Source organism: Phalacrocorax carbo, chromosome 14 (genome assembly GCF_963921805.1).
Source record: "Phalacrocorax carbo chromosome 14, bPhaCar2.1, whole genome shotgun sequence".
Taxonomy (NCBI): domain Eukaryota; kingdom Metazoa; phylum Chordata; class Aves; order Suliformes; family Phalacrocoracidae; genus Phalacrocorax; species Phalacrocorax carbo.
Genome location: NC_087526.1, coordinates 3874623 through 3893201, shown reverse-complemented (window position 1 = coordinate 3893201; position 18579 = coordinate 3874623). Strand labels below are relative to the sequence as shown.

The following is an 18579-nucleotide window of genomic DNA, read 5'->3' as shown; positions in this document are numbered from 1 at the left end:
TTTGCCGTTCCAACCACGGATGAGGGCTTGTCTACCGAAGGCTTGGTTCACAGTATCTCATACACTTTAAATCGTACTGAGGCGTAGCTGTGCTGACTTTCAAAGGCAAATAAGCCCTTAGCTAAAACGGGCGAGCATCTGCATCCCTGCTTATCGCTGCTCTCCTCTCTCGCGGCGGAGACCTCGTTGTAATCGCTGGGGAGAAAACTCAAGTTTCTGGTACCAAACAGTTAAAAAAAAAAAAAATTAAGAGGTTAGTCACCAGAAAGTGGAAGCCATGTCTGGAATTGTTAGAAATAGGGCTCACTTGAAAATAAATATAGAATTATTCACCATGGTAACTATTGCCCTATTGCGTTCGTGCATATCGATTTAACATTAATCCAAAGACTAATGCTGTGAAATATTTGGTCTCTTTAATGGGCAACTGTTTAGTTAACAAATCTTTGGGGAGTTGTGGAGTGTTGTGTTTTCTTTTTCCTTAGATCGCATCAACCACTTTTGGAAGACAGTGATTCGACTCTTCGGGTTGCTTATTTCTCACATGGATCTCGCTTTCCAGTTACATTTCATGAATTTACCCTTCGTGCTGCACTACAATGATTACGCAGGGTCACTCAGATCTTTAACTAACGCTGAAGTGTTGCAGGGAGGGATAAAAGGAAGGATTTAAACGTGACCACATGGACTTCTGGTCCGGCAATGACTGAAATTGTGTTATAGTCCAAAACGAGCCGGGGCAGACTGATGGGTCCGTGTCTGTCCGAGGAGCTCAGATATTACTGAAGCTCCCGTGCGTCCCTTTCCGTGGATGAAGAGCCTGAGGCACAGCGAGAAGCCCTGGCTCACCCTGAAATTTTGTGGCAAAACCAGGAAGCGCAGGGAGATCTCGCGGTGCCAGACTCATCCTGGAACGATCAGAGGTGTCTCTGGGGAGAACATAAAAAGAAACTGGAAAAAAAGCTGATCGGCGACAGAATGCAGGAGCCAAAATCAACAAAAGCGTGTTCTGGAAGTATCCCACCAGCCGAGCAGTACTCGCTGTGGTACAGAAGACAAACGGCGGTGGGCTGGAGGGTGGATAGCGTTATTACAAAGAACAGGGTGAAGCATTTAAAGTTAGCTGATGTACTTTTAATTTTTACAAGCCCATCTGGGATGACTTTAATTATTTGTTCTTAAATCATGGTGGAAAAATGCTGATTGTTCTTAAAGCCACATGAGTCGTTCAGATTAAATCGGGACGGGGTAAACACTGCATTTTTAAACCAGCATCGACTTGCAAACAGTTATTTTTCTTTTTTCTTTTTTTTTTCTTTTTTTTTTTTAAGGAGGGTTAGGAAGATATGTGAACTTGCAGCAGCCTGCATCTGAAACTGGAGCCTTTATCCACCAAAGCTTTGCAAACTTGTAAAAACTCCCCCTAGAAGAAGCTGGCTGATTCACGGGGTGAGGACGGACGCCCTCCCCCCCCGCCGGAGAGCTCTTCCTCAGCTCACTTGCAACCCGGGCACCGGGTCCTCCCAGCCTGCGCTTGCTCAGCCGTCGGCGCTGGTCAGGGTCCGCGAGGTGCCTCTGCCAAGGCTCCTTCTGCCACAGCGCCCATCGCCAGCACGCCCTGCCTGCGAACAGGCCTGCAGCCGTGCCCTTCCACGTGCCGCCCCGTCACCCGTTCCCTGGGCCCGCGGGTGACGCCGTGCCCGGCTGGGGAAGGCAAAGCTGTGCTTGTCGCGGCAGAGCGCGCAGAGAAGGACGCTGTAACCCACCAGTCAAGGAACTGGCCTGCCACGGAAGAGTAAGATATTACTTAAAGCTGCATTAACTTGCTTAAGACCATTTAAGGATGTACCGTGTCTGTGTCTTAAAATACAAGAACCCTGAATCAAACTCGAACTACGGCCGCATCCAGGCAGCTGGCGGGCTCGGAGGGCTCGGCCGCGGAGGCTGGGCTGGTGCTGGCAGGCTGCTGGCAGCTGGTAACTCCCCCAACACGAGGAAGCGCGTACTGTTCACCTTGGCTTACTTATGGCAGTGCTACGTATTTTAAGTGCAAAGGACTGTTAGTTGCAAGCTGGTGGGCTCAGATTAGCTTATGTCCACCTTTTCTGGACAGTCAAGCAAGGTCCATTGGAAAAGGGTCTCTAATATTCAGCTGCCAAGTCTTTTAAAAAAAAAAACCAAACATATTTCTAGCTAAACGATAATAAAAGTGGGTTGATTGATAAAGCTATCTGAACTGGCACTTGTCTTTGGAGTTTTGACCGGGCACGTGCCTTGCTTTAATGCTCGAGCTGGCCTTTCGGGGGCTCACGGGCCCCACCCGCCTGAGCTGCTGCCTCACGTTTTCATGAAGCGTTTCTAGAAACTTGCCAAAAGAAACTGAGACGCCAGGACCAACTGAAGGCATCGGCCGAAAGGCAGGTGAGAATTGCCCCTCCTGTGTTACCGACGATGAAACCAAGGCTGGGAACAAAAGATAAAAATAGGCTTGGAAATGCTTTATTTCCAGTTTTAGCATAGATGTTTTTATTTCAGGTCATCCTCTCCCCGGCCTGCACGCTCACCCCCACCTCCGCCGTCGGCGCCCCGCGCCGCTCCCCCCGCGTTTGGGGAGCAGCACTCGCATGGTCATTCACGTCCGCTCAGCACTGGGAAGCACAAACTTCCCAAAGCTCGTTTCTACCCGAGCCGCGAGATCCTCTTCCGTGTTTCCTTTGGATTAGTAATTGTTGGGAGTTGCCATCTGTCAAGTGGCAAAGAGTAAAAGATTAAACAACCTGGCAATTCCTTGTTCCTTCTCTTCAGGCGTTTTCACAGGACTGGATGGGGCTGCAGGAGCGAAGCACAGGTGTGCATTTAACATCACTTTGTAAGGAGTCACTTAGAAAGAAATTTGATTTTTGGGGGGCGGCAATAGAGGTTATCCCTCACCGGTGGGCGCCCCACGCCCGACCTGGCTCTCAATGCCGTCTGTGTTGCTGCGGCCTTGTACAAGAGGTGGGTTGGTCGCTCTCCCCTTCGCGGTGCGCTCGCCGGGAGCACGGGCCCAGCTGGGGACTCTTCAGACCCTTCCAAATCCTAAATCGGAGCTATCAAGAATTTCGGGAAGCTCTGCTTTCTTAGAAGACGACTGAAGCTGTCTTCATCTCCCAGTAACGGGATTCAGCGAGTATTACAGCAGCTACTTCGCACCGCCATGGTTACGCTTGTTTCAGCATTTTCATTATAAACCTCTGTTTTCACAGGTTTATTTCCCAGGAAAAAAAAATAAAAATTAAAACCTGTCTTAACTAAACCTCGGCACACCGAGCACTCATGGGAGAGGCGCTGGTTTTGCCTTTTACCTGTCTAAAAAGTGCATGGGGTCACTCCGTTGGAAAGCAGGCGGTTTGAAATAAAAATGGGGATTTCTCTGCCTGAAAGGGTTTCTGAGCTTTGTAGCAGCGTTGCCGGCGTTAACGTTGTTGCTAGCGGCGGAGCTTGCACCGAGTTCAGCCGCGGCCAAAGCGGCGCCTGCAGGTTTTTCCCCCCTCCCCATTTCTTTTCCCATCTTTCCCATGTTTTCTCTGAAACGCAGCGCTGGGGAACCCCCCGTGCGAAGCAAGCCCCGAGCTCTGTGGCTCTTGCGCTGCGGTGTGAGGGGGCCGTGCCACGGCAGGGGCCGCAGCGGCGGCTTGGGTGGGCGTCGTGGGGCTGAGCCTGGCTTGCACGTCGGTTTTCCTGCAGAACGATCAAATCTGGATGCTTTCGGGGGCCGAATTTTGCAAAATCCCCGCCAGGCCCCCCCCGCTGGCTGAGGACGGGGGCGGTGGGTGCAGCGAGGCCAGGCGTGGAAGGTTAAACCCGAGGGCGGTTGGGTGGGTGGGTGAGGCCCTCGGGTTTAAAACAGACCCCGGTTTAATGGACTCCAGTTTAATAATTTAAGCCAGACTGCCATGTAACGGGCGCGGGGGGGGCCGTTACCCCCCCGCCCCCCGGGGTGGTGGTGGTGGGGGGGGGGGGGGCCGCCGCCGCCGCGAGGCGCCCCGGACCCCGCGCAGGGCGACCCGGGCCGCGCGCGCCCGCCGAGCCCCGCCCCCTTCACACCCCCCCCCCCCCCCCCGCGCGCCCGGCGGTGGCGGCGCGGGGAAAAGGGCGGGTCCCCGTCTGGCGCTGACGTCACGGGGCCCGCCCGCGGCTGGCGGCGGCGCGCGGCCGCGTCCCCGTGGCCGTGAATGAGCGCGGGGGGCGGGAGCGGAGCGGGAGCGGAGCGGGCGGGCCGCGCTCCCACCGCGCTCCCACCGCGCCGCGCCCCACAAAAGTGCGGGGCTGCCGCGGCCCGGGCCAGCCCAGCCGCTTCCCGGGCCGAGGGGGCGCGGAGCAGCCGAGCCGAGCCTCGCTGAGCCTCGCCTCGCTGAGCCGCGCCGAGCCGAGCCGCGCCGCGCCGAGCCGCTGCGGGGGGCGCTGCGCCGCGCCGGGTTTTTTATTTCCAATTTTTGATCGCAGCTGCATTTCCCTCCCCCCGCCCCCCCGCGCCGAGGAGGAGCCCCGGCTTTATGTGGTGCTGCCCGGAGAGCGCTCGGCGGCCGTGAAGTTCTTTGTGTCGCCGTCGCCTTCCGTTTTTTTTTTTTTTTCTTTTTTTTTCTTTTTTTTTTTTTTTTAAATGTATAACTTCATGGGTCTGAACAGCACGGCCGTAGCTATTCAGCCCAATGTGTCCTGCACATGCAACTGCAAAAGGTCTTTGTTCCAGAGCATGGAGATCAGTAAGTACTTGTCCTGCTGCTGCCGCGGGGCCGGCCCCGGCTTCCCCGGGTGGGAGCGCGGGTGGGTGCGAGGGCGCGGCTGTGCGCGGCGGCCCCGGCGCTCCCGGCGGCGAAGTTTCCGCGGGGGCTCCCGGCAGCGCCGGGACCCTTCGCCGCGATGCGCTTTTCTCCGAGCGATCATTATCCCCCCTACCCCTCCGCCCCCCCCACCCCCCCCCGTGCGAGCTCCGATCCCTCATCTGTTGCTGTTGGGGTGTCTGGTGGGGGTGTGACGCGGCGTGACAGTGCGCGGCACCGGGCTGGGGGCGGGCGGGTCGCCCCCCGGTGCGCACACCCCCCCCCCCCCCCCCCCCCACGGTGCGCACCCCTCCCCGCGGGCCGCCGCCGCTCCCCGCGCTGCCCCCCGGCAGCCGGTGTGTGAAATCCCGGCTCTCCCCCCAGCCCGCCCCCGTCGCTACCCGCATCTCGCCCCTTCCCCCGCGGCTCGGCCCCGGCGATGCTCCTCCGGCCGGTGCAGCCGCCCCTCGGCGGGGGGGGGGGGCGGCGATGCCGGGGGGCCCCGCGCCTCCCCCGGGGGTCCTCACTAGCCCCGGTGTCAGTCGCCTTCCTCTCGGTCCTGGGGCGGGGGGAGCGCTGGGGTCCGGGCAGCCGAGTAGGGCTGGTATTTGGGAACCTGTTCCCCCCCCCCGCCCCTGGGGGCATTTTGTTATAAAGGGCTATTTGCTTATTTTTATTAATATTTTTCAACCCTCGCAGAGTAGCAGTGAGTACAGAGCCTGACCTAAATATCCACTACTTTTCTGTTTGCTCTTTCCCTCTTGGAAATGAAGTGCGTGGAGGTGAGAGAGAACGAATATGAGTGCTGAGGGAAGAGCAACGAGTCGGGTTCTCTGGCGATTTAAAGCAAATGGTATTTTTAATAAAGGGAAGGTGTTCGAGGCGTCCCAGGCTGGGGGGGTTGGCAGGATTGTACCCCGTTTAACACCTTGCTCCGTGCCGTGAAATCTAAACCCTCCGCAGACTAATGCAAAATGGCCCAAAATGAAAACTTGGGAAAGAGTCCCGATTTTGCATATATTCCTGGCACTGCGACGGGGCAGGCTCGCGCTGGGTGCGTGTAGGGGAAAGTCAGCTGAGCTGTGCCTGTTTCTGCTAGCACAGGATCTGCCCCGTTACCTCCAGCGGGGTTGCAGAGCAGTATTTTAGAGCCAGCATCTGTCCCTTGGTATTTTGGATGGCTTTTGTCCCGTGTCATCTGCCTTCGCCTTCTCCAGTTTCATCGCTGGTTAATTCAGGTGTCTGAGTCCTGGAGAAGGTCTGGAGGCATTTGTATGCCGGGTACTAAAATGGGTTCATTCTGAATTTTAGCATAAACCATACCCTTTGTACTGTATGCACATTTAATCTTGATTTAATCTCATTCGTGTTCAGACAAAACTAAGCTGGATTTGCCTGATTTTATTAACACTACCGGTACTGAATAGACCATTATTCTTCCCTGACTTTAACAGGCCGGGCTAGTTGTGCATACCAATAGCAGTGTATAAATAATGAAGGTACAGTTCTTTTTTTGTGTCAGCCGGTTGGTGAACATAAACTGTGTCCCACAGAACTGCAGGGATGAGAGACTTGACTTTGTGTCTGATCAAGGCTCGTGGTTATGATAAAAGTTGTGAATTAAAATGTGTAACGTCTTTTGAAGAAAAAGCTTCTCTTCCAGTCTAACTCTTGGCATGAGCTTTTGTTGGAACAGCTCAGGCTTTTAATTTAATTCCTTGACTTTTTAGAAAGAACATATTTTATAATCTTTTTTCCCCATTTTTTCAGCATATGAAAAGCTTTGGGAGGAGGCAGGTGCCGGTTATGGATGGGGGGTGTGTGTGTGTGTGTGTGAGGCTGGGGACAGCGAAGTACGCTGGGGGACACCTTGCCTGAATTCGGACGGGTGTTGCGGGAGCCTCGTGCCTGACGCCGTACGGCTCCCGAGGTCCTTCCCCGGCTCGTCCCCTGCCACCGCTGCGTGCGTCCCCCTGCGTCAGCCGCTCGGCTCTGGCGTCCTGATGCTCAGACGCCGAGTTCCCATTAGCTCCCGGGAGCCTTGCATCGAGCTCCCTTAACGCTGCCCTTCCTTATTTCGGTTTTGGACAGGTTTCTTTATCGCCAGCGTTATTTATTAATTTCCCGCCCGTGGCGGGCAGCGTTAGCTCACCTCTGTGCTACAGGAGGGCTTCGGTTGCACTGCAGGGGCTGTTACCTGATCGCTTTCTCCACCTGGGTGCAGTGGAAAGGACAGAGTTGAGCCTCCCTGAGATAAATTCATTATACAGCTTTTTTTCCTCTCCCTTCTCTGATCGCTTGATTTCATTTATCTTTCTAACACGACTTTGAGGGAGCCTCAGAGGAGCTACCACCAGATGCTATTTAATTTTCTAGCCAAAAGTTGCCATGCAGGAATGCTTTGGGAAGGTGGCATAACGATATACTCTTTTAATTTAACCCTCTAATTAGGTTAACTGTACAACTGATCACCAAAAATATTTCTTTGCAGGCTTTATTCCGTATGGCAGGCTGCGGCGCTGCGGTGGAGGAAGCAGCTGGTTTCTGTGTGTGGCGCTCCCAGATTAGGATTATAAAAGGGCTTTTTGGGGGCGGGGGCGCGGAGTCTCGCCCGCCGCCGGGGCTGTAGTGCCAATATGCCGAGCGGCGTTAAGCAGCCAGACATCTGCGGCAGTGGTCTCTAATCGCTTCGGCTGGGTGAAAGAGGTCAGGGGTGATTGTCGTGGCGGAAGAGTCTGTAAATAACTAATTATTTGGCGCAGGGAGTGGAGCGGGGCTGCGTGCCTGCCTCCCCGCTGGCTTCCCAGCTCGCTCGCCCAGGGCAGCCCGGCTCCCGCCGCCGGCTGGGCCGGCGCGAACCGCCAGCGCCTGCCCGCCGCGTCCAGCACCTGGGCCTCGCGGCTGCCCCACGGGGGCTTCTCCCGGAGGGATTGGGTGCCAAGGCTGGGGATCCTGCCTCCGCGGGCACCCGGGCATCCCTGCGAGATGACGACTTCAGGCGCGGGGCGTAACGGCAGGTCCCTGGGCTGGGTGGCTCTTGGCAGAGGCTTTGCTCGTGCAGCAGCGTTAGCCGAAGCGTTGGGGGGTTTAGGAGGTGTCGTTACATCTCCCCGGGGAGATGAGGCCGTTCCCCTGGGCTGGCAGCAGCGCTCTGACGCCGGTGTCGGAGCAGCGTGCCCGGCCGGTGGCGGGCTGGGGCGAGCAAACTGTGAGAGCGGGTTTCTGTCCAAGCGGGGACTTCTAGGTTTTCACATTCTTTGGTTTAATAACAAACCAAACGAAATGCAGATGGCTCAACCAGGGATCACGTCTGCTTTCCACTTCAGACTGCTTTTTTGGCAAATACATTTCTTTCCTGACACTGTGTCAACGGCAGTTACGGTCTCTTCCAGGGCAGAGTGGATAACAGCCACGTACTTCTTTATTCCCCCCACCAAGTTTTCCTCCAGGAGGTAGGGGCATGGAGGGGAGCCAGAGCTGCTACCAGTGTTTCAGCGAGCTAGAGGGTGTTTGCACAAGAGTATGTTCACTTTGTGGCATCTCAGTTTGACTTCAGCCAAACCAGGGAGTTCCCTGTGTCTGGCTCTGGCCGTATGTCTGTGACAAGTGCTGCTTTTTGCCGAGATCAGCATCCCAAGGTACGACCCGGGAGGAGCAAAGGATGGATGGCTTTTGCTTACAGTGGCCTAAGAACTGTCTGTGCTTGCCCTTGGCCATCCCCGGGGACCTGGCGGTCTGTGGTCCCACCTCTGTGGGTCCCACCTCTCGTACCCAGGGCAGCCGGGAACGTCCTGAGTCCCTGAGAGCACAGGGGTCTTAAAGCTACAGTTTATTTTGTGCCCTCAGGCAGTGATTTTAATCTTAGTGGTTTATAATCAGTTTTGAATGGGAGAATGAAAAGACACAGAGGAGGAAATGGAGGGGAAAATAGTCAAACTCTGGGGTTTTTTTTTTTCCTCTGTGTGAACACCTGGATTACGTGACGCTGCACAGCGGGACCAGCACACACGGCACCAGAGGTGATCCCGTATAATGCGAAGTGGAGACAAGACATGGCTGAATCTTCCTTTTCAGTCAGTATCAGGGTATATTCAGAGAAGGATGTTTGACACAGTAAGTCCTGTTACCTTCTGTCATGAAGGCATCCTCTACTCCCTGCATAAGCCTTTGGTTTGCCTTCGTTTTATTTAGTAGTATGTTTTCTGGTGCCGGTTGTGAGAGGACCGGCACTGAAGGGTGTGTGGGAAACAGCGACCATGTTCCTTTCCTAAAAGCCAGGAATTCCCAAGGTAGGGACTGGGATCACCTCTAAATTTTCAGGGTATTAAATGAGCTGTGCTACCACTGCTTCTGTTGCAGATGGAGAGAAGAGTACCTACCAATATATGTTCTTACTTATTTTTATTTGCTGTTGCTCACCAAATACACTAGTATTTTTAGATTTCCCAGGCCGAGAGTTGGTGGCTAGATAAATCCCGTTTTAGAAGGAATTTGTAAACCTAAATTATAAATGGATAGACATGAGGAGACCTTTCCAAGGGAAGTACCAAAATACATGGTGTCACTAATAGACAGTAATTACAATCCAGCTTCTTTCCTGAGTAACTCCTTGTACAGTCATGTCTGTTGGTCTTGTTTCAGGTAATAGCAACCGTCAGAATTTGGTAACCCTAATTAGCTTAAAAAAGGTCATTTATTTACAATGGTATTTCATGTAAAAACCGACTACCGGTTTGCTTCCTGGAAAGAGATCCCATGCGTGGTGTGCGGTTTGTCTTATCAGATCCCTCAAGCTCTCCGATGCACGGTGCATCTGTTCTTGGCATGTTTCATCAAAGTAATAAAGCCTGGCTGGAAAGCCTGTGAGGAGAGAGGTACAAGGGCCACTGTGCTGCAATTAGGTGGAAACTTGGTTCACACCTCAAGCACGCTCCCAGACATCCATAAAGCAAAAGAATCATTAATGTCGGCGGGGATGTTTTACGCTGTGTTTTTCCTGTCTGTGTGGCTAAATTGCCGGGTGATTATTTTATAATTATTTCAGGTGGCAGAAGGTAGGTCACTTGGGCAGATCCCACGTGAGGAAACACATCAGAGACCTGCTCCGGCTGCGAGCAGCGCGGCCGAGTCTGGCCCCAGAGAGGAACGGGGAGGATTTCGCCGCGAGGTTCCCCTCCGTGAAAGCAGGATCTGACCCATCATCTCAGCTTTCAGAGCCGCTGGGGTGGGCTGCTGCACTGCTGCTTCCTTGCTGCCCTATACGCAATAGTGGCCCTGGAGCTCCTTGCGGAGCGATGCGCGAGCGAAGGGCGTCATGGGGCGGTGTGGCAGCGGTGCCGGCGTTAAGCACAGCGCGGCCACGGCGGGAATAAGCTGCCTGAGCTGTGAGCACTTCAGTGCTTGCAGGATGAGGCCGTACACCTCTGAGAGCCGACGAGTTCTCAATACTTGAAAAAGTGTCGGGGTAGCGCCTGTGTGTGTATACAGGCATAGGCGCATTAGTGAAACATAATTGATTTGGTAATACAAGAAAGTAGTTCAAAATGAACAGGTTAATGAAGTAGTTGGTACCCAGAGAAAGGAGTTGTGGGGTTTGGGTTTTTTGTTTGTTGGTTTTTTTTTATTTAAAAAAAAAAGCAGATAAATTTCAGCTGTGGAAGTTTATCATCCAAATCAGAGGATTTGGGGAGCTATTCAGAGTAAAGAGAGCTTTGATGATTTGGCAAGGAATACAGCTTCTAAGGCAGCACTTTGATCTGCATTTTAAATGCTTCTTTGTAATGACAGTTTCACAATTGCTTTTCTCGTTTTAAGTCAGTTTTGCAGAGGTATGTTTTGAGAGAAAATAGTAACAGCACACATTATTCTTCTTGGCTTCAGAGCCAGCTAGAACTTGTAGTTCATCCCAGATCTTTTGGCTACTATGGTAAATTTATGATTACACCAAAAAGGAAATTAGCAGAGATGTTAAATATTATCAAAGCTTTGTAAATCTTTTGAAATATCTCCAGTGTGAAACCTAAACTTGCATTAGCATTTTTGCTGCAGTATGTTGTACAGTATTTATCCAAGTACCCACCTAATATTGGAGGTTCCTGATTTAGCTTTTTTTCTCCCCTTAAAAGGACACGTTACTGTTTAGCACATGCATCCTTTTAGTCTTGCGTTGCACATGAAGACCTTGCTTCTGGTGACTCGAGCTTTTTAAAGACAACCTGGTGCTGCTGTAGTGGTGCCATTGGGAAGCTTTTTCTTCCCCTTCCATCCACAGCACATCCTCAGATAAACCCTCGTTGGAGGGAGAAGGTTGTCGTCGCCTACGTATTCTTATAAAAGAGAGCTTGTTGTGTTAATTTATGTAGTATGGGTAGAGTAGGAGAGAGGGTAGGAATTGGGAATATTTATTAAGGTTTTCATTTAAATGTGCATAGCACTTTCCCACTTGTAGGCAGTTTGGGGTAGGGCTTACATCTCTCTTGGGAAATCAGCAGCCTTAAGGGTGAGGGACTAATAAGCAGGTTTTCTCAAATTGGTTTAGAGCTGCCTGGTAGCTCTTCTGGTGCTGTTTTTGGCCTCTTCTGAGCTGTGACTCTAAGCTCTAACAGGCTGGCTGCTCTCTGCTTGTGGACCAAGTTCAGCTGGTGTGTAGAAGAGGGCACACATTTCGTTGGCAAGCTAAATTAGCCCGTGAATTCGGGTCTTCAGTTACATGTAAAGGGAAGCATCACTGGGCGGCCTTAAGACAAATAGCAGCGTGTATACATTTAACTTGCATCCTGTTCCCGTCTGTCGGTGACTTTGTTCAGTTGGACGTTATCCTTGTTATTCTGCACCTCTCTCTGCTACAGGATGCTGACTTGGAACATGGGGGGCTGCATGGCCCTGAGACCTGTAAATTCAGCCGTCACACTCGGAGGCGCTACTACCAGCGCACTGGTGCCTGGTGCAGGCTCAGGTTGGCACCAAGTCCGCCATCACCTGTAGGTTTATTTTTTTAACTTAACGCTGCTTTTTCACTGCATACAGCAAGGTAGCATTGCTAAGGTCGTAAGCGATGCAGTGTCCCCTTTTTTTCCAAGCAGTCAGATTTCCAGTTTCTCCTTGATACTAGACTAGGCTTACGCTCCATCTAGAAGAGGGCGTGTTTTTCTCTGCATGTGGTATATGACAGTGTTGTCACAGGCTGTGGTGTTACCTAAAGGTACCTTGCACATCCTTTGAAACTTGCCTCGCAAGTCATCAGTGTTGGTGGCTGTCCACAGTGCTTTCAAACGCTTCACACGTTTGTGGTCGGTGTATTCAGTCTCACATGTATCTTTAATAAAATGGCTCAGACTGGCTAATACACTTGCGGTATACATTCAAAAATGTGCATTTCGAAAGGTGGGTGCTTTTGCACGCGGCAGTTCTTAAATCTGTTCACGAGACCCTGCACGGTGCTGAGGAGCTGTGCCTGTGGTGGTTTGCTGGCGCGAGGTGTGTGCTTCAGCAGGTGCAACAGGATTTCCCATGTTTGCAAACGTGGCCCAAGCAACGCAGCAAAGCAGAATTTAGCCTTGGAGAATGGAAGCTGATTAATCCCCAGGCTTGGAGCATACCAAGAATGAAAAGAGGTGCTAGCAGAAAAATCAATACTACTTTTCAAGAATATATGCAGGACATGGTTTGGCGACGACTCCATCTCTTCATTCTGTCCAATATGTTAAGTAGCTGGTTTGTTACTCTAACCCCCTACAAATGATTGTCAGTAATAATTCTGTAAAACTATGAATCAACTCTGCATGACTTTGTGCAAATAGACTGAGTAATTTCTTTGTTCTTTTCTTCTTACTTTGTAATTGGAGTCTGTAAAAGCCCAACGGTTTGGTCTTGTGGAAAGCATGATTCATTTATTGGTGTCTGTGCCGACTAGTTATCTTTCAGTAATTCCAAAGTGCTGCTACAAGCCAAGAGTGATTCATACATGGCTAAGTGCACAAACAAATGGGGTCATGGCCATCTGCAGAAACTTTTCTAATCTATTTATGGTATCGGAGAAAGAAGTGGGTGTATTAAGGATGATGGAATAGGTGTCAATTACATTAGTGAATATAACCGGTTAAGTAACACTAACCATTACTCAAAACCACATCTGCTCATTGCTAAAGATCACGTCGGTAGATCCTATTTAAATCTTAACATAGGTCTGATGTGAGAGATGGATTGAGCGTCTAGCTTGCCTCTTAAGGAGCTCACCATCATAATTGCTATGGTGGTCTCTTCTGCCTTCCTTGAAATTTAGATGTTAACTTGCACTATGAGTATTTGTAGTAGCAAAGTTTGGCTCTTTGCTGTTGCAGACCTCAGTCGTTACATGCTTTACATGCAGAATTTGGCCTAATAATTAATTAACTTGCCGTTGATGATCAATGGTAGGGTTTCTCATTTGCACATTGGGCAGAATGGCTGTGCAGCATCGCAGTAGAGACAGCGGTGGTCAGCTGAGTTACTTTTCCTTCCAAATGCATCTTCAGTGCTTTAAAATCTCAGAAGGAAGATGACCTGCATCTTACAAGGTAGCCTTCCTCTACTTCTGTCCCATTTCACTAACTGTGAGAATTATTTCCTCCTTTGTAGCTCTGATAACAAAGCAGCCCTGACTGCGGCCGCATCGGAATTGCTTTGTTTAGATTTTAGTCTTTTGCTCTGGGGGAGGCAGTTTGCTCCTGCTGTGCTCACAAGTGGAGGAGCCAAGCCCCAGAGCTGGCTCTTGGGAGCCTGAGTTGAATGTGGAAAGGGGGGAGTTTGAGACTAGCGATAGAAAATAGCCGGGGCAAGATGCGCTCCTGGGGCGTATGGATGAGGGCAGCCGGCAGGCTCGCTCCAGACGGCTTACTGCCAGTGCCTGCCTGCTCTTCAGTCTTGCATGCTGCAGCTGGGGCTTGCACCTGAGATACGTGTATCCAACAAGATCCTGTGCTTGCAGAGCACGTGGTGGCCTCACAGTGCTTTAGAAACACCCCACGTCTGCAGGACGGATGGGCGTTACGCCGGCGGCGAGCTGGAGGCACAGGTGGACCAGCATCCTGAGGTTTGGAAACGGCTGCAGCCCCGTCTCGTCGAGCCCGGGAGACTCGTGCGGTCACTGCTGAGCTGCGTTCGAGTTCTGAAGGACTCGACTGGAACACAATGCTCATGGACTCAAATTTCCGTAAATTGAATTCAAGCATCGGCGCTGGCCAAAAATATGGAAGAATTTGTTGTTGCCCTTTTACTGACAGTTTGAACGCTGTGACTTTTGCTGCACCCTCGCTGCACGTGCTGTCACGGAGGGAGACGGGACCCTGGCCGACACACAGAGCGTGCTGTGGAGGGGGAAGTGACCCAGACTTTTGCCCAAAGGACTGATGAGCCTCTCCTGATGTCTGAACAGCTTTCTTCTTCTGCCCTTGCTTTATTTAAGTCAACAGATTGTGTAAGCCACATGCTAGATTTACCTGCAGGGCAAGTGGGAAACAAGCAGTGCCATTTGGATGCATTCCCAAAAGATGTCTAACCGCTGAGTGTTAAGACTCACATTTCCAAGCCCGAGACCCTACGACCGTCCTCCTGAATCTGCTTGCCTGCTCCCCCATCCGTGTGCGACGCACCCGTGGCTTCGGCTGCTGCAGACAAGTCCCGGGGAAGCTGCCTGCTGCGGCCGCTTGCCGGCGGGTCTGCTGTGGCTTGGGCTCTGTGCTGAGCGAGCTTGGAAATTCTCCCCCTTAGTGGTTTCTGTTTAATATTACGATTAATATTGTTATTTCTAATAAAAACAAAAGGTCGCCCCCCCAAAGCAAAGCTGTGCCCCGAGCCTCCTGCACCCTCCTGTGCTGCGTTTCCCGCGGTGCTGAGGGCACCGGCCGGCTGTGAGAGCCGCAGGGATGAAATCCACAGCGCGGTAGCTTGAATAACCCAGGGCTGGACTTGTTCTTGGTGCGTGCTCCAGGCTTGAAACCAGGCTGGAGTTCCTTGTGCTCTTCACAAGTATTGGTGCAATGCGACCTGGTGCCTCGAGAGTTGGAGAGCATCGCTGTGCCCAGCGCTGGCCTCGTCTGCGAGGGCTTGGCTCTGCTGGAGGTGGATGTCTGCTTTCCTGGAGGAGCAGATCCTTCTCTTCCCTTTTTTTTTTTATTTATTTTTTATTATTATTCGTTCCACCATTATTCCACTAAGGGTGGTCTCTTGGCTTCAGTAACTTAGTCTAGCATATACAGATTAAGCTCTTCAGCACGGAGCTCTGAAAGTACCTTGGCCTGTTAGGTGCTGCCTTTAGGACACTTCAGGATCAACATGATTTATGGACACTTGCTTCACACAATCCAGAGTAAAATTACCTTACATTGCAGTAATTTCCCATATGGTAAACGGGAATCTCACTTTTATTGTTGCACTTATATTACTGTAATGGGACTTTGCTTGAATTGGAAGAGGCATTTTTGAGTTCAGCGTCTCCCTCTCCAGCGTGCTCAGGCACACACAGGCATGAGGTGTGTAACGCTTAATGATACTGATCACTGGTGCATAATGCAGTGAATGGTTTCTCTTTCCCTAGTGTGGCTTATTCACAGCAGTATACACAAATAACACCTTTTCCAGCTTTTGCTATGAATGCAGGTGATGGCTGTCCTGCTGGCTGATGTGCCAGAGATAGGCTGAAGAATAAGGGGGGGGGGGGGTGGCCCAGAGGTCTCTGGTGGGGGTCCCATGTGCTCTGAGTGATGCATAGAGCAAACTATGGGGTTACAGACGTATTCTGTCTTGTTTTGATAGCTTTTAATCCTCATCATTCTCATGGGTTTTCTTGATAAATACTTCTCAACATCCATTGACTTGCCATCCAGGCCTGAATTGTAAGGAACAATAAACATAATGGGCAGCCTCAATGTAATAGATTCGCTCTGAGCTTTTTATTAGCGCGGCTTTTTGTTTAAGAAAAAAAAAAAAAGGCAAAGATGACTGCATTTATTTCATTCAAGTTCAGAAAGTAGCTCTTTCAAATCTGAGGGAAGCATGCCTGAGTGGGCTCTGTTCGGCCGACTTGGTTATGCAGGGAGGGAAGGATGCGTCCTGCCGTGCAGCCTGCAGAGCGCTGGCTGGTCTCGAGCGGGTTAACAGCCGTCTGCAGATGTTTGGGAATTTCTCTTTTGACTTGACCATGGGGTTTTGCTGCTCTTCAGACCACAAGTGCACTCCAGTCACAGCAGGTTCATGGGTTTGGAGATGCTTTTCATCCCCTCCTGTTCCTTCACTTCGCTCGGGAAGGGATCACGCTGTGTCTTGCAGCCATGCGTCTTCCTTGGTTACGCTTCTAGAGATTTGCAGACCCACGTTAAGCATCTATTAAATTAGGCAAAATTGCCTTTAGAAAGCGACATTTCAAGTGGAAGAAATGCTTTATGTAACGTAGGGGTATGCGAAGGGACCTAAATACAAGCTTCAGTTGGCTGTTACGAAAATAGGTATAATTGGGTTTTTTTGCACAGTGATTTTACGTCTTCTGAGTTTAATGTCCTGATGAAATCCTGCATCCAGTCCACGTGCGGCCAAGGAGATGGGGGTTGAGGAGCCTGAGTAATACGACTGTTTCTAGGAACAGCCTTGCCCTCGTTTGCAAAATCAGACCTACCTGTCGTTTGCTGAGGCTCTGCTCTGTCAGAGAGGTATCTCGAGCAGCGGTTTCCTCTTGCCCACTTTTGCCTTCGGTCTCTCCGTTCAGCACTTGGCCGCCCAGTGCTGGGGCTGGGCACGGGAAGGGATGTCTCTGACTATGGTTGTAACTACACACCGGTGAAAACTGCAAAGCTCTCGCAGCTGTACCCTCCCAACTGTGCACGTGCCAAGGGCTGCAGCTTTGTTTTCCAGACTGATCAATGCAGTTAAAGTCATTGGGTAATTTAGTACCTGGAGGTGCTTCTGTGGGCTTGGCGTGAGAGCGACTGCTTTGCTTCTGCCCCTGGGGAAGGCTGGGGAGGGTTCCCCTCCAAACTGAGGCTTCCCGTGTCCCAGCTGGGGCCGGATGATGCTGTGGGGCTGTCACCCAGCCATTCTGGGATCGAGAGCCTGAGGAAGTGGAGGATGTTGTGTTTTGACCTTGCATCCTCATACTAATCCATATAATCTTTCCTGTTTCTATATTTAAAGCCTTTCCAGTCTTCTGTGTGGAAGGACAGCATTGGCTCTCTTGGGTAAAGGCTGACCCATCCTCTTTTGGAAAGCTGGTCCCCAAGTAGCTTTTCTCCATAGAAAACAAGACTCCTCTGAATCTTGCTGGCAGGGATTGGAAGAATAATTTTTTAATCTGGTGTATCTTCAACCAGTTAGGGCTCAGAGCTGTTTTTCCTTCTAGCTTACTAAAGGTCTTGCAAGGATGAAAACTGTTGCTTTCCAAAGACTGTCTTAGCCAACACATGGGGGGAAAGCCTGGCACTGAGACAGGGCGGAAAAAGCTGAGATCGGATTTGCTGCTGCTTTGAAACTATCCCTTTTTAATTGTCCAAACAGTGTTTCAAAGAAAATCTCTGCTCTTCTCTATCTTCTCTATCTTCTTCCAGCATGATAATTTTATATAATCACTTTTCTTTCTCAACAAGAATAGGGCGTGATTTTTTATCTTGCAGAAGGAGGAAGGGATACATTCCAGATGTTGCTGGGATACTCTTTTTGCCTCTGTTTAATGTTTAGTGGCTTTCAGTAAACAGTCTGCGAGAGGTGGAGCTGATGTTTTTATTCCAGGACGAATCATCTACAATAAATCCCATCTGCCGACGGGGGAGTGTATCTTGGGTGTGACTTGGTGCAGTTAGGAGCTGATCCTGGTTTTCCTGCCTTGCAGAAGGGCAGCTAAGTCTGAGGCTGGCCTGAGTGCTCCTTCGGGGTCTTTGCGAGGTCCTCCCCTTCCCAACTCCCTGCCGAGCTCTGGCTCCGTGAGTGAGAAATGCCCGTTCCCACGGTGCTGTCCCAGGGGACTGGATCCTCACACGGCACTTCTGCTCTAAACTGACTCGGTGATTCTTTGGGAGCAGCTCTGATCTGGGGGCAGCCCTGGGTGGGCGAGGGCTGCCCCTCCTGCGTGCCGTCCTCTGTGGGATGCCCGGTTCAGCAGGATTCTTCAGGCCATGCTGCTGGCAAGCCAGGCTTTTTTGGTGCTGGTGTTGCAGTCCAGCAAAGAGCATCCACGCGCCCCACAGTGCGAGGCCAGATCCAGGAGGTGGGCTCAGGCACGGGCAGTGCTCTTCCCTGCTCCCACAGCAAAGCCTCATCTTTTCAGTGCGTGCAATGCTTTTACCTGCTTTTGGAGCCTTCTTGCCGACTAAACTAAAAATCATTTTCCAGCATGTGTTGCACACAGGTGTTGTGGGACAAACGCAGCAGCTCCATTCCCTGTTTCATGTTTTCACCTGTTTAGACTAAGCACATCTTTGTTTTGTTGGCAGCCTATTTGGTTGCACAAACAGTGTAAGACAAAACCACTAGCAGGTGTTGGTCCAGCCAGTATAATTACTGGTTGCTTGCTGCTGCTGCTGGTAGGCAGGCAGCGTGAGCCACCCTTCACATGGAGTCGTCTGGCAGGACTGTGGCTGCAGAAGGTCTCCGGGCACCGATCCACAAGGAATATGCACCGAGTGCTCAGCCACTCCTGTATCTCTTCCCTGCTGCTGATTGCATTAAAAAAAAAAAGTTATGCATTTATGGAGGAAGGGAGGAGAGCCCAGGGTGGCTCTGGTCAAGTCTAAAGTGCAAATTTGCACTTTAAGTG

The 18579-nt window shown here is 51.4% G+C and overlaps 1 protein-coding gene across 3 annotated transcripts in view; it reads left to right on the top strand.

Annotated features, from left to right (window-relative positions):
* Positions 1 to 4158: 4158 nt before the first annotated feature.
* The window catches only part of PMEPA1 (prostate transmembrane protein, androgen induced 1), a 48427-nt gene continuing 34006 nt past the window's right edge, over positions 4159 to 18579 (top strand). The window contains exon 1 of one of the 3 annotated variants that reach the window (XM_064465293.1): positions 4159 to 4745. In XM_064465293.1, the coding sequence (XP_064321363.1) occupies positions 4643 to 4745 (103 nt within the window). In that variant the 5' untranslated portion in view covers positions 4159 to 4642. The remainder of the gene's footprint in view (positions 4746 to 18579) is intronic. The other 2 variants (XM_064465292.1, XM_064465294.1) reach the window with 2 other exon arrangements.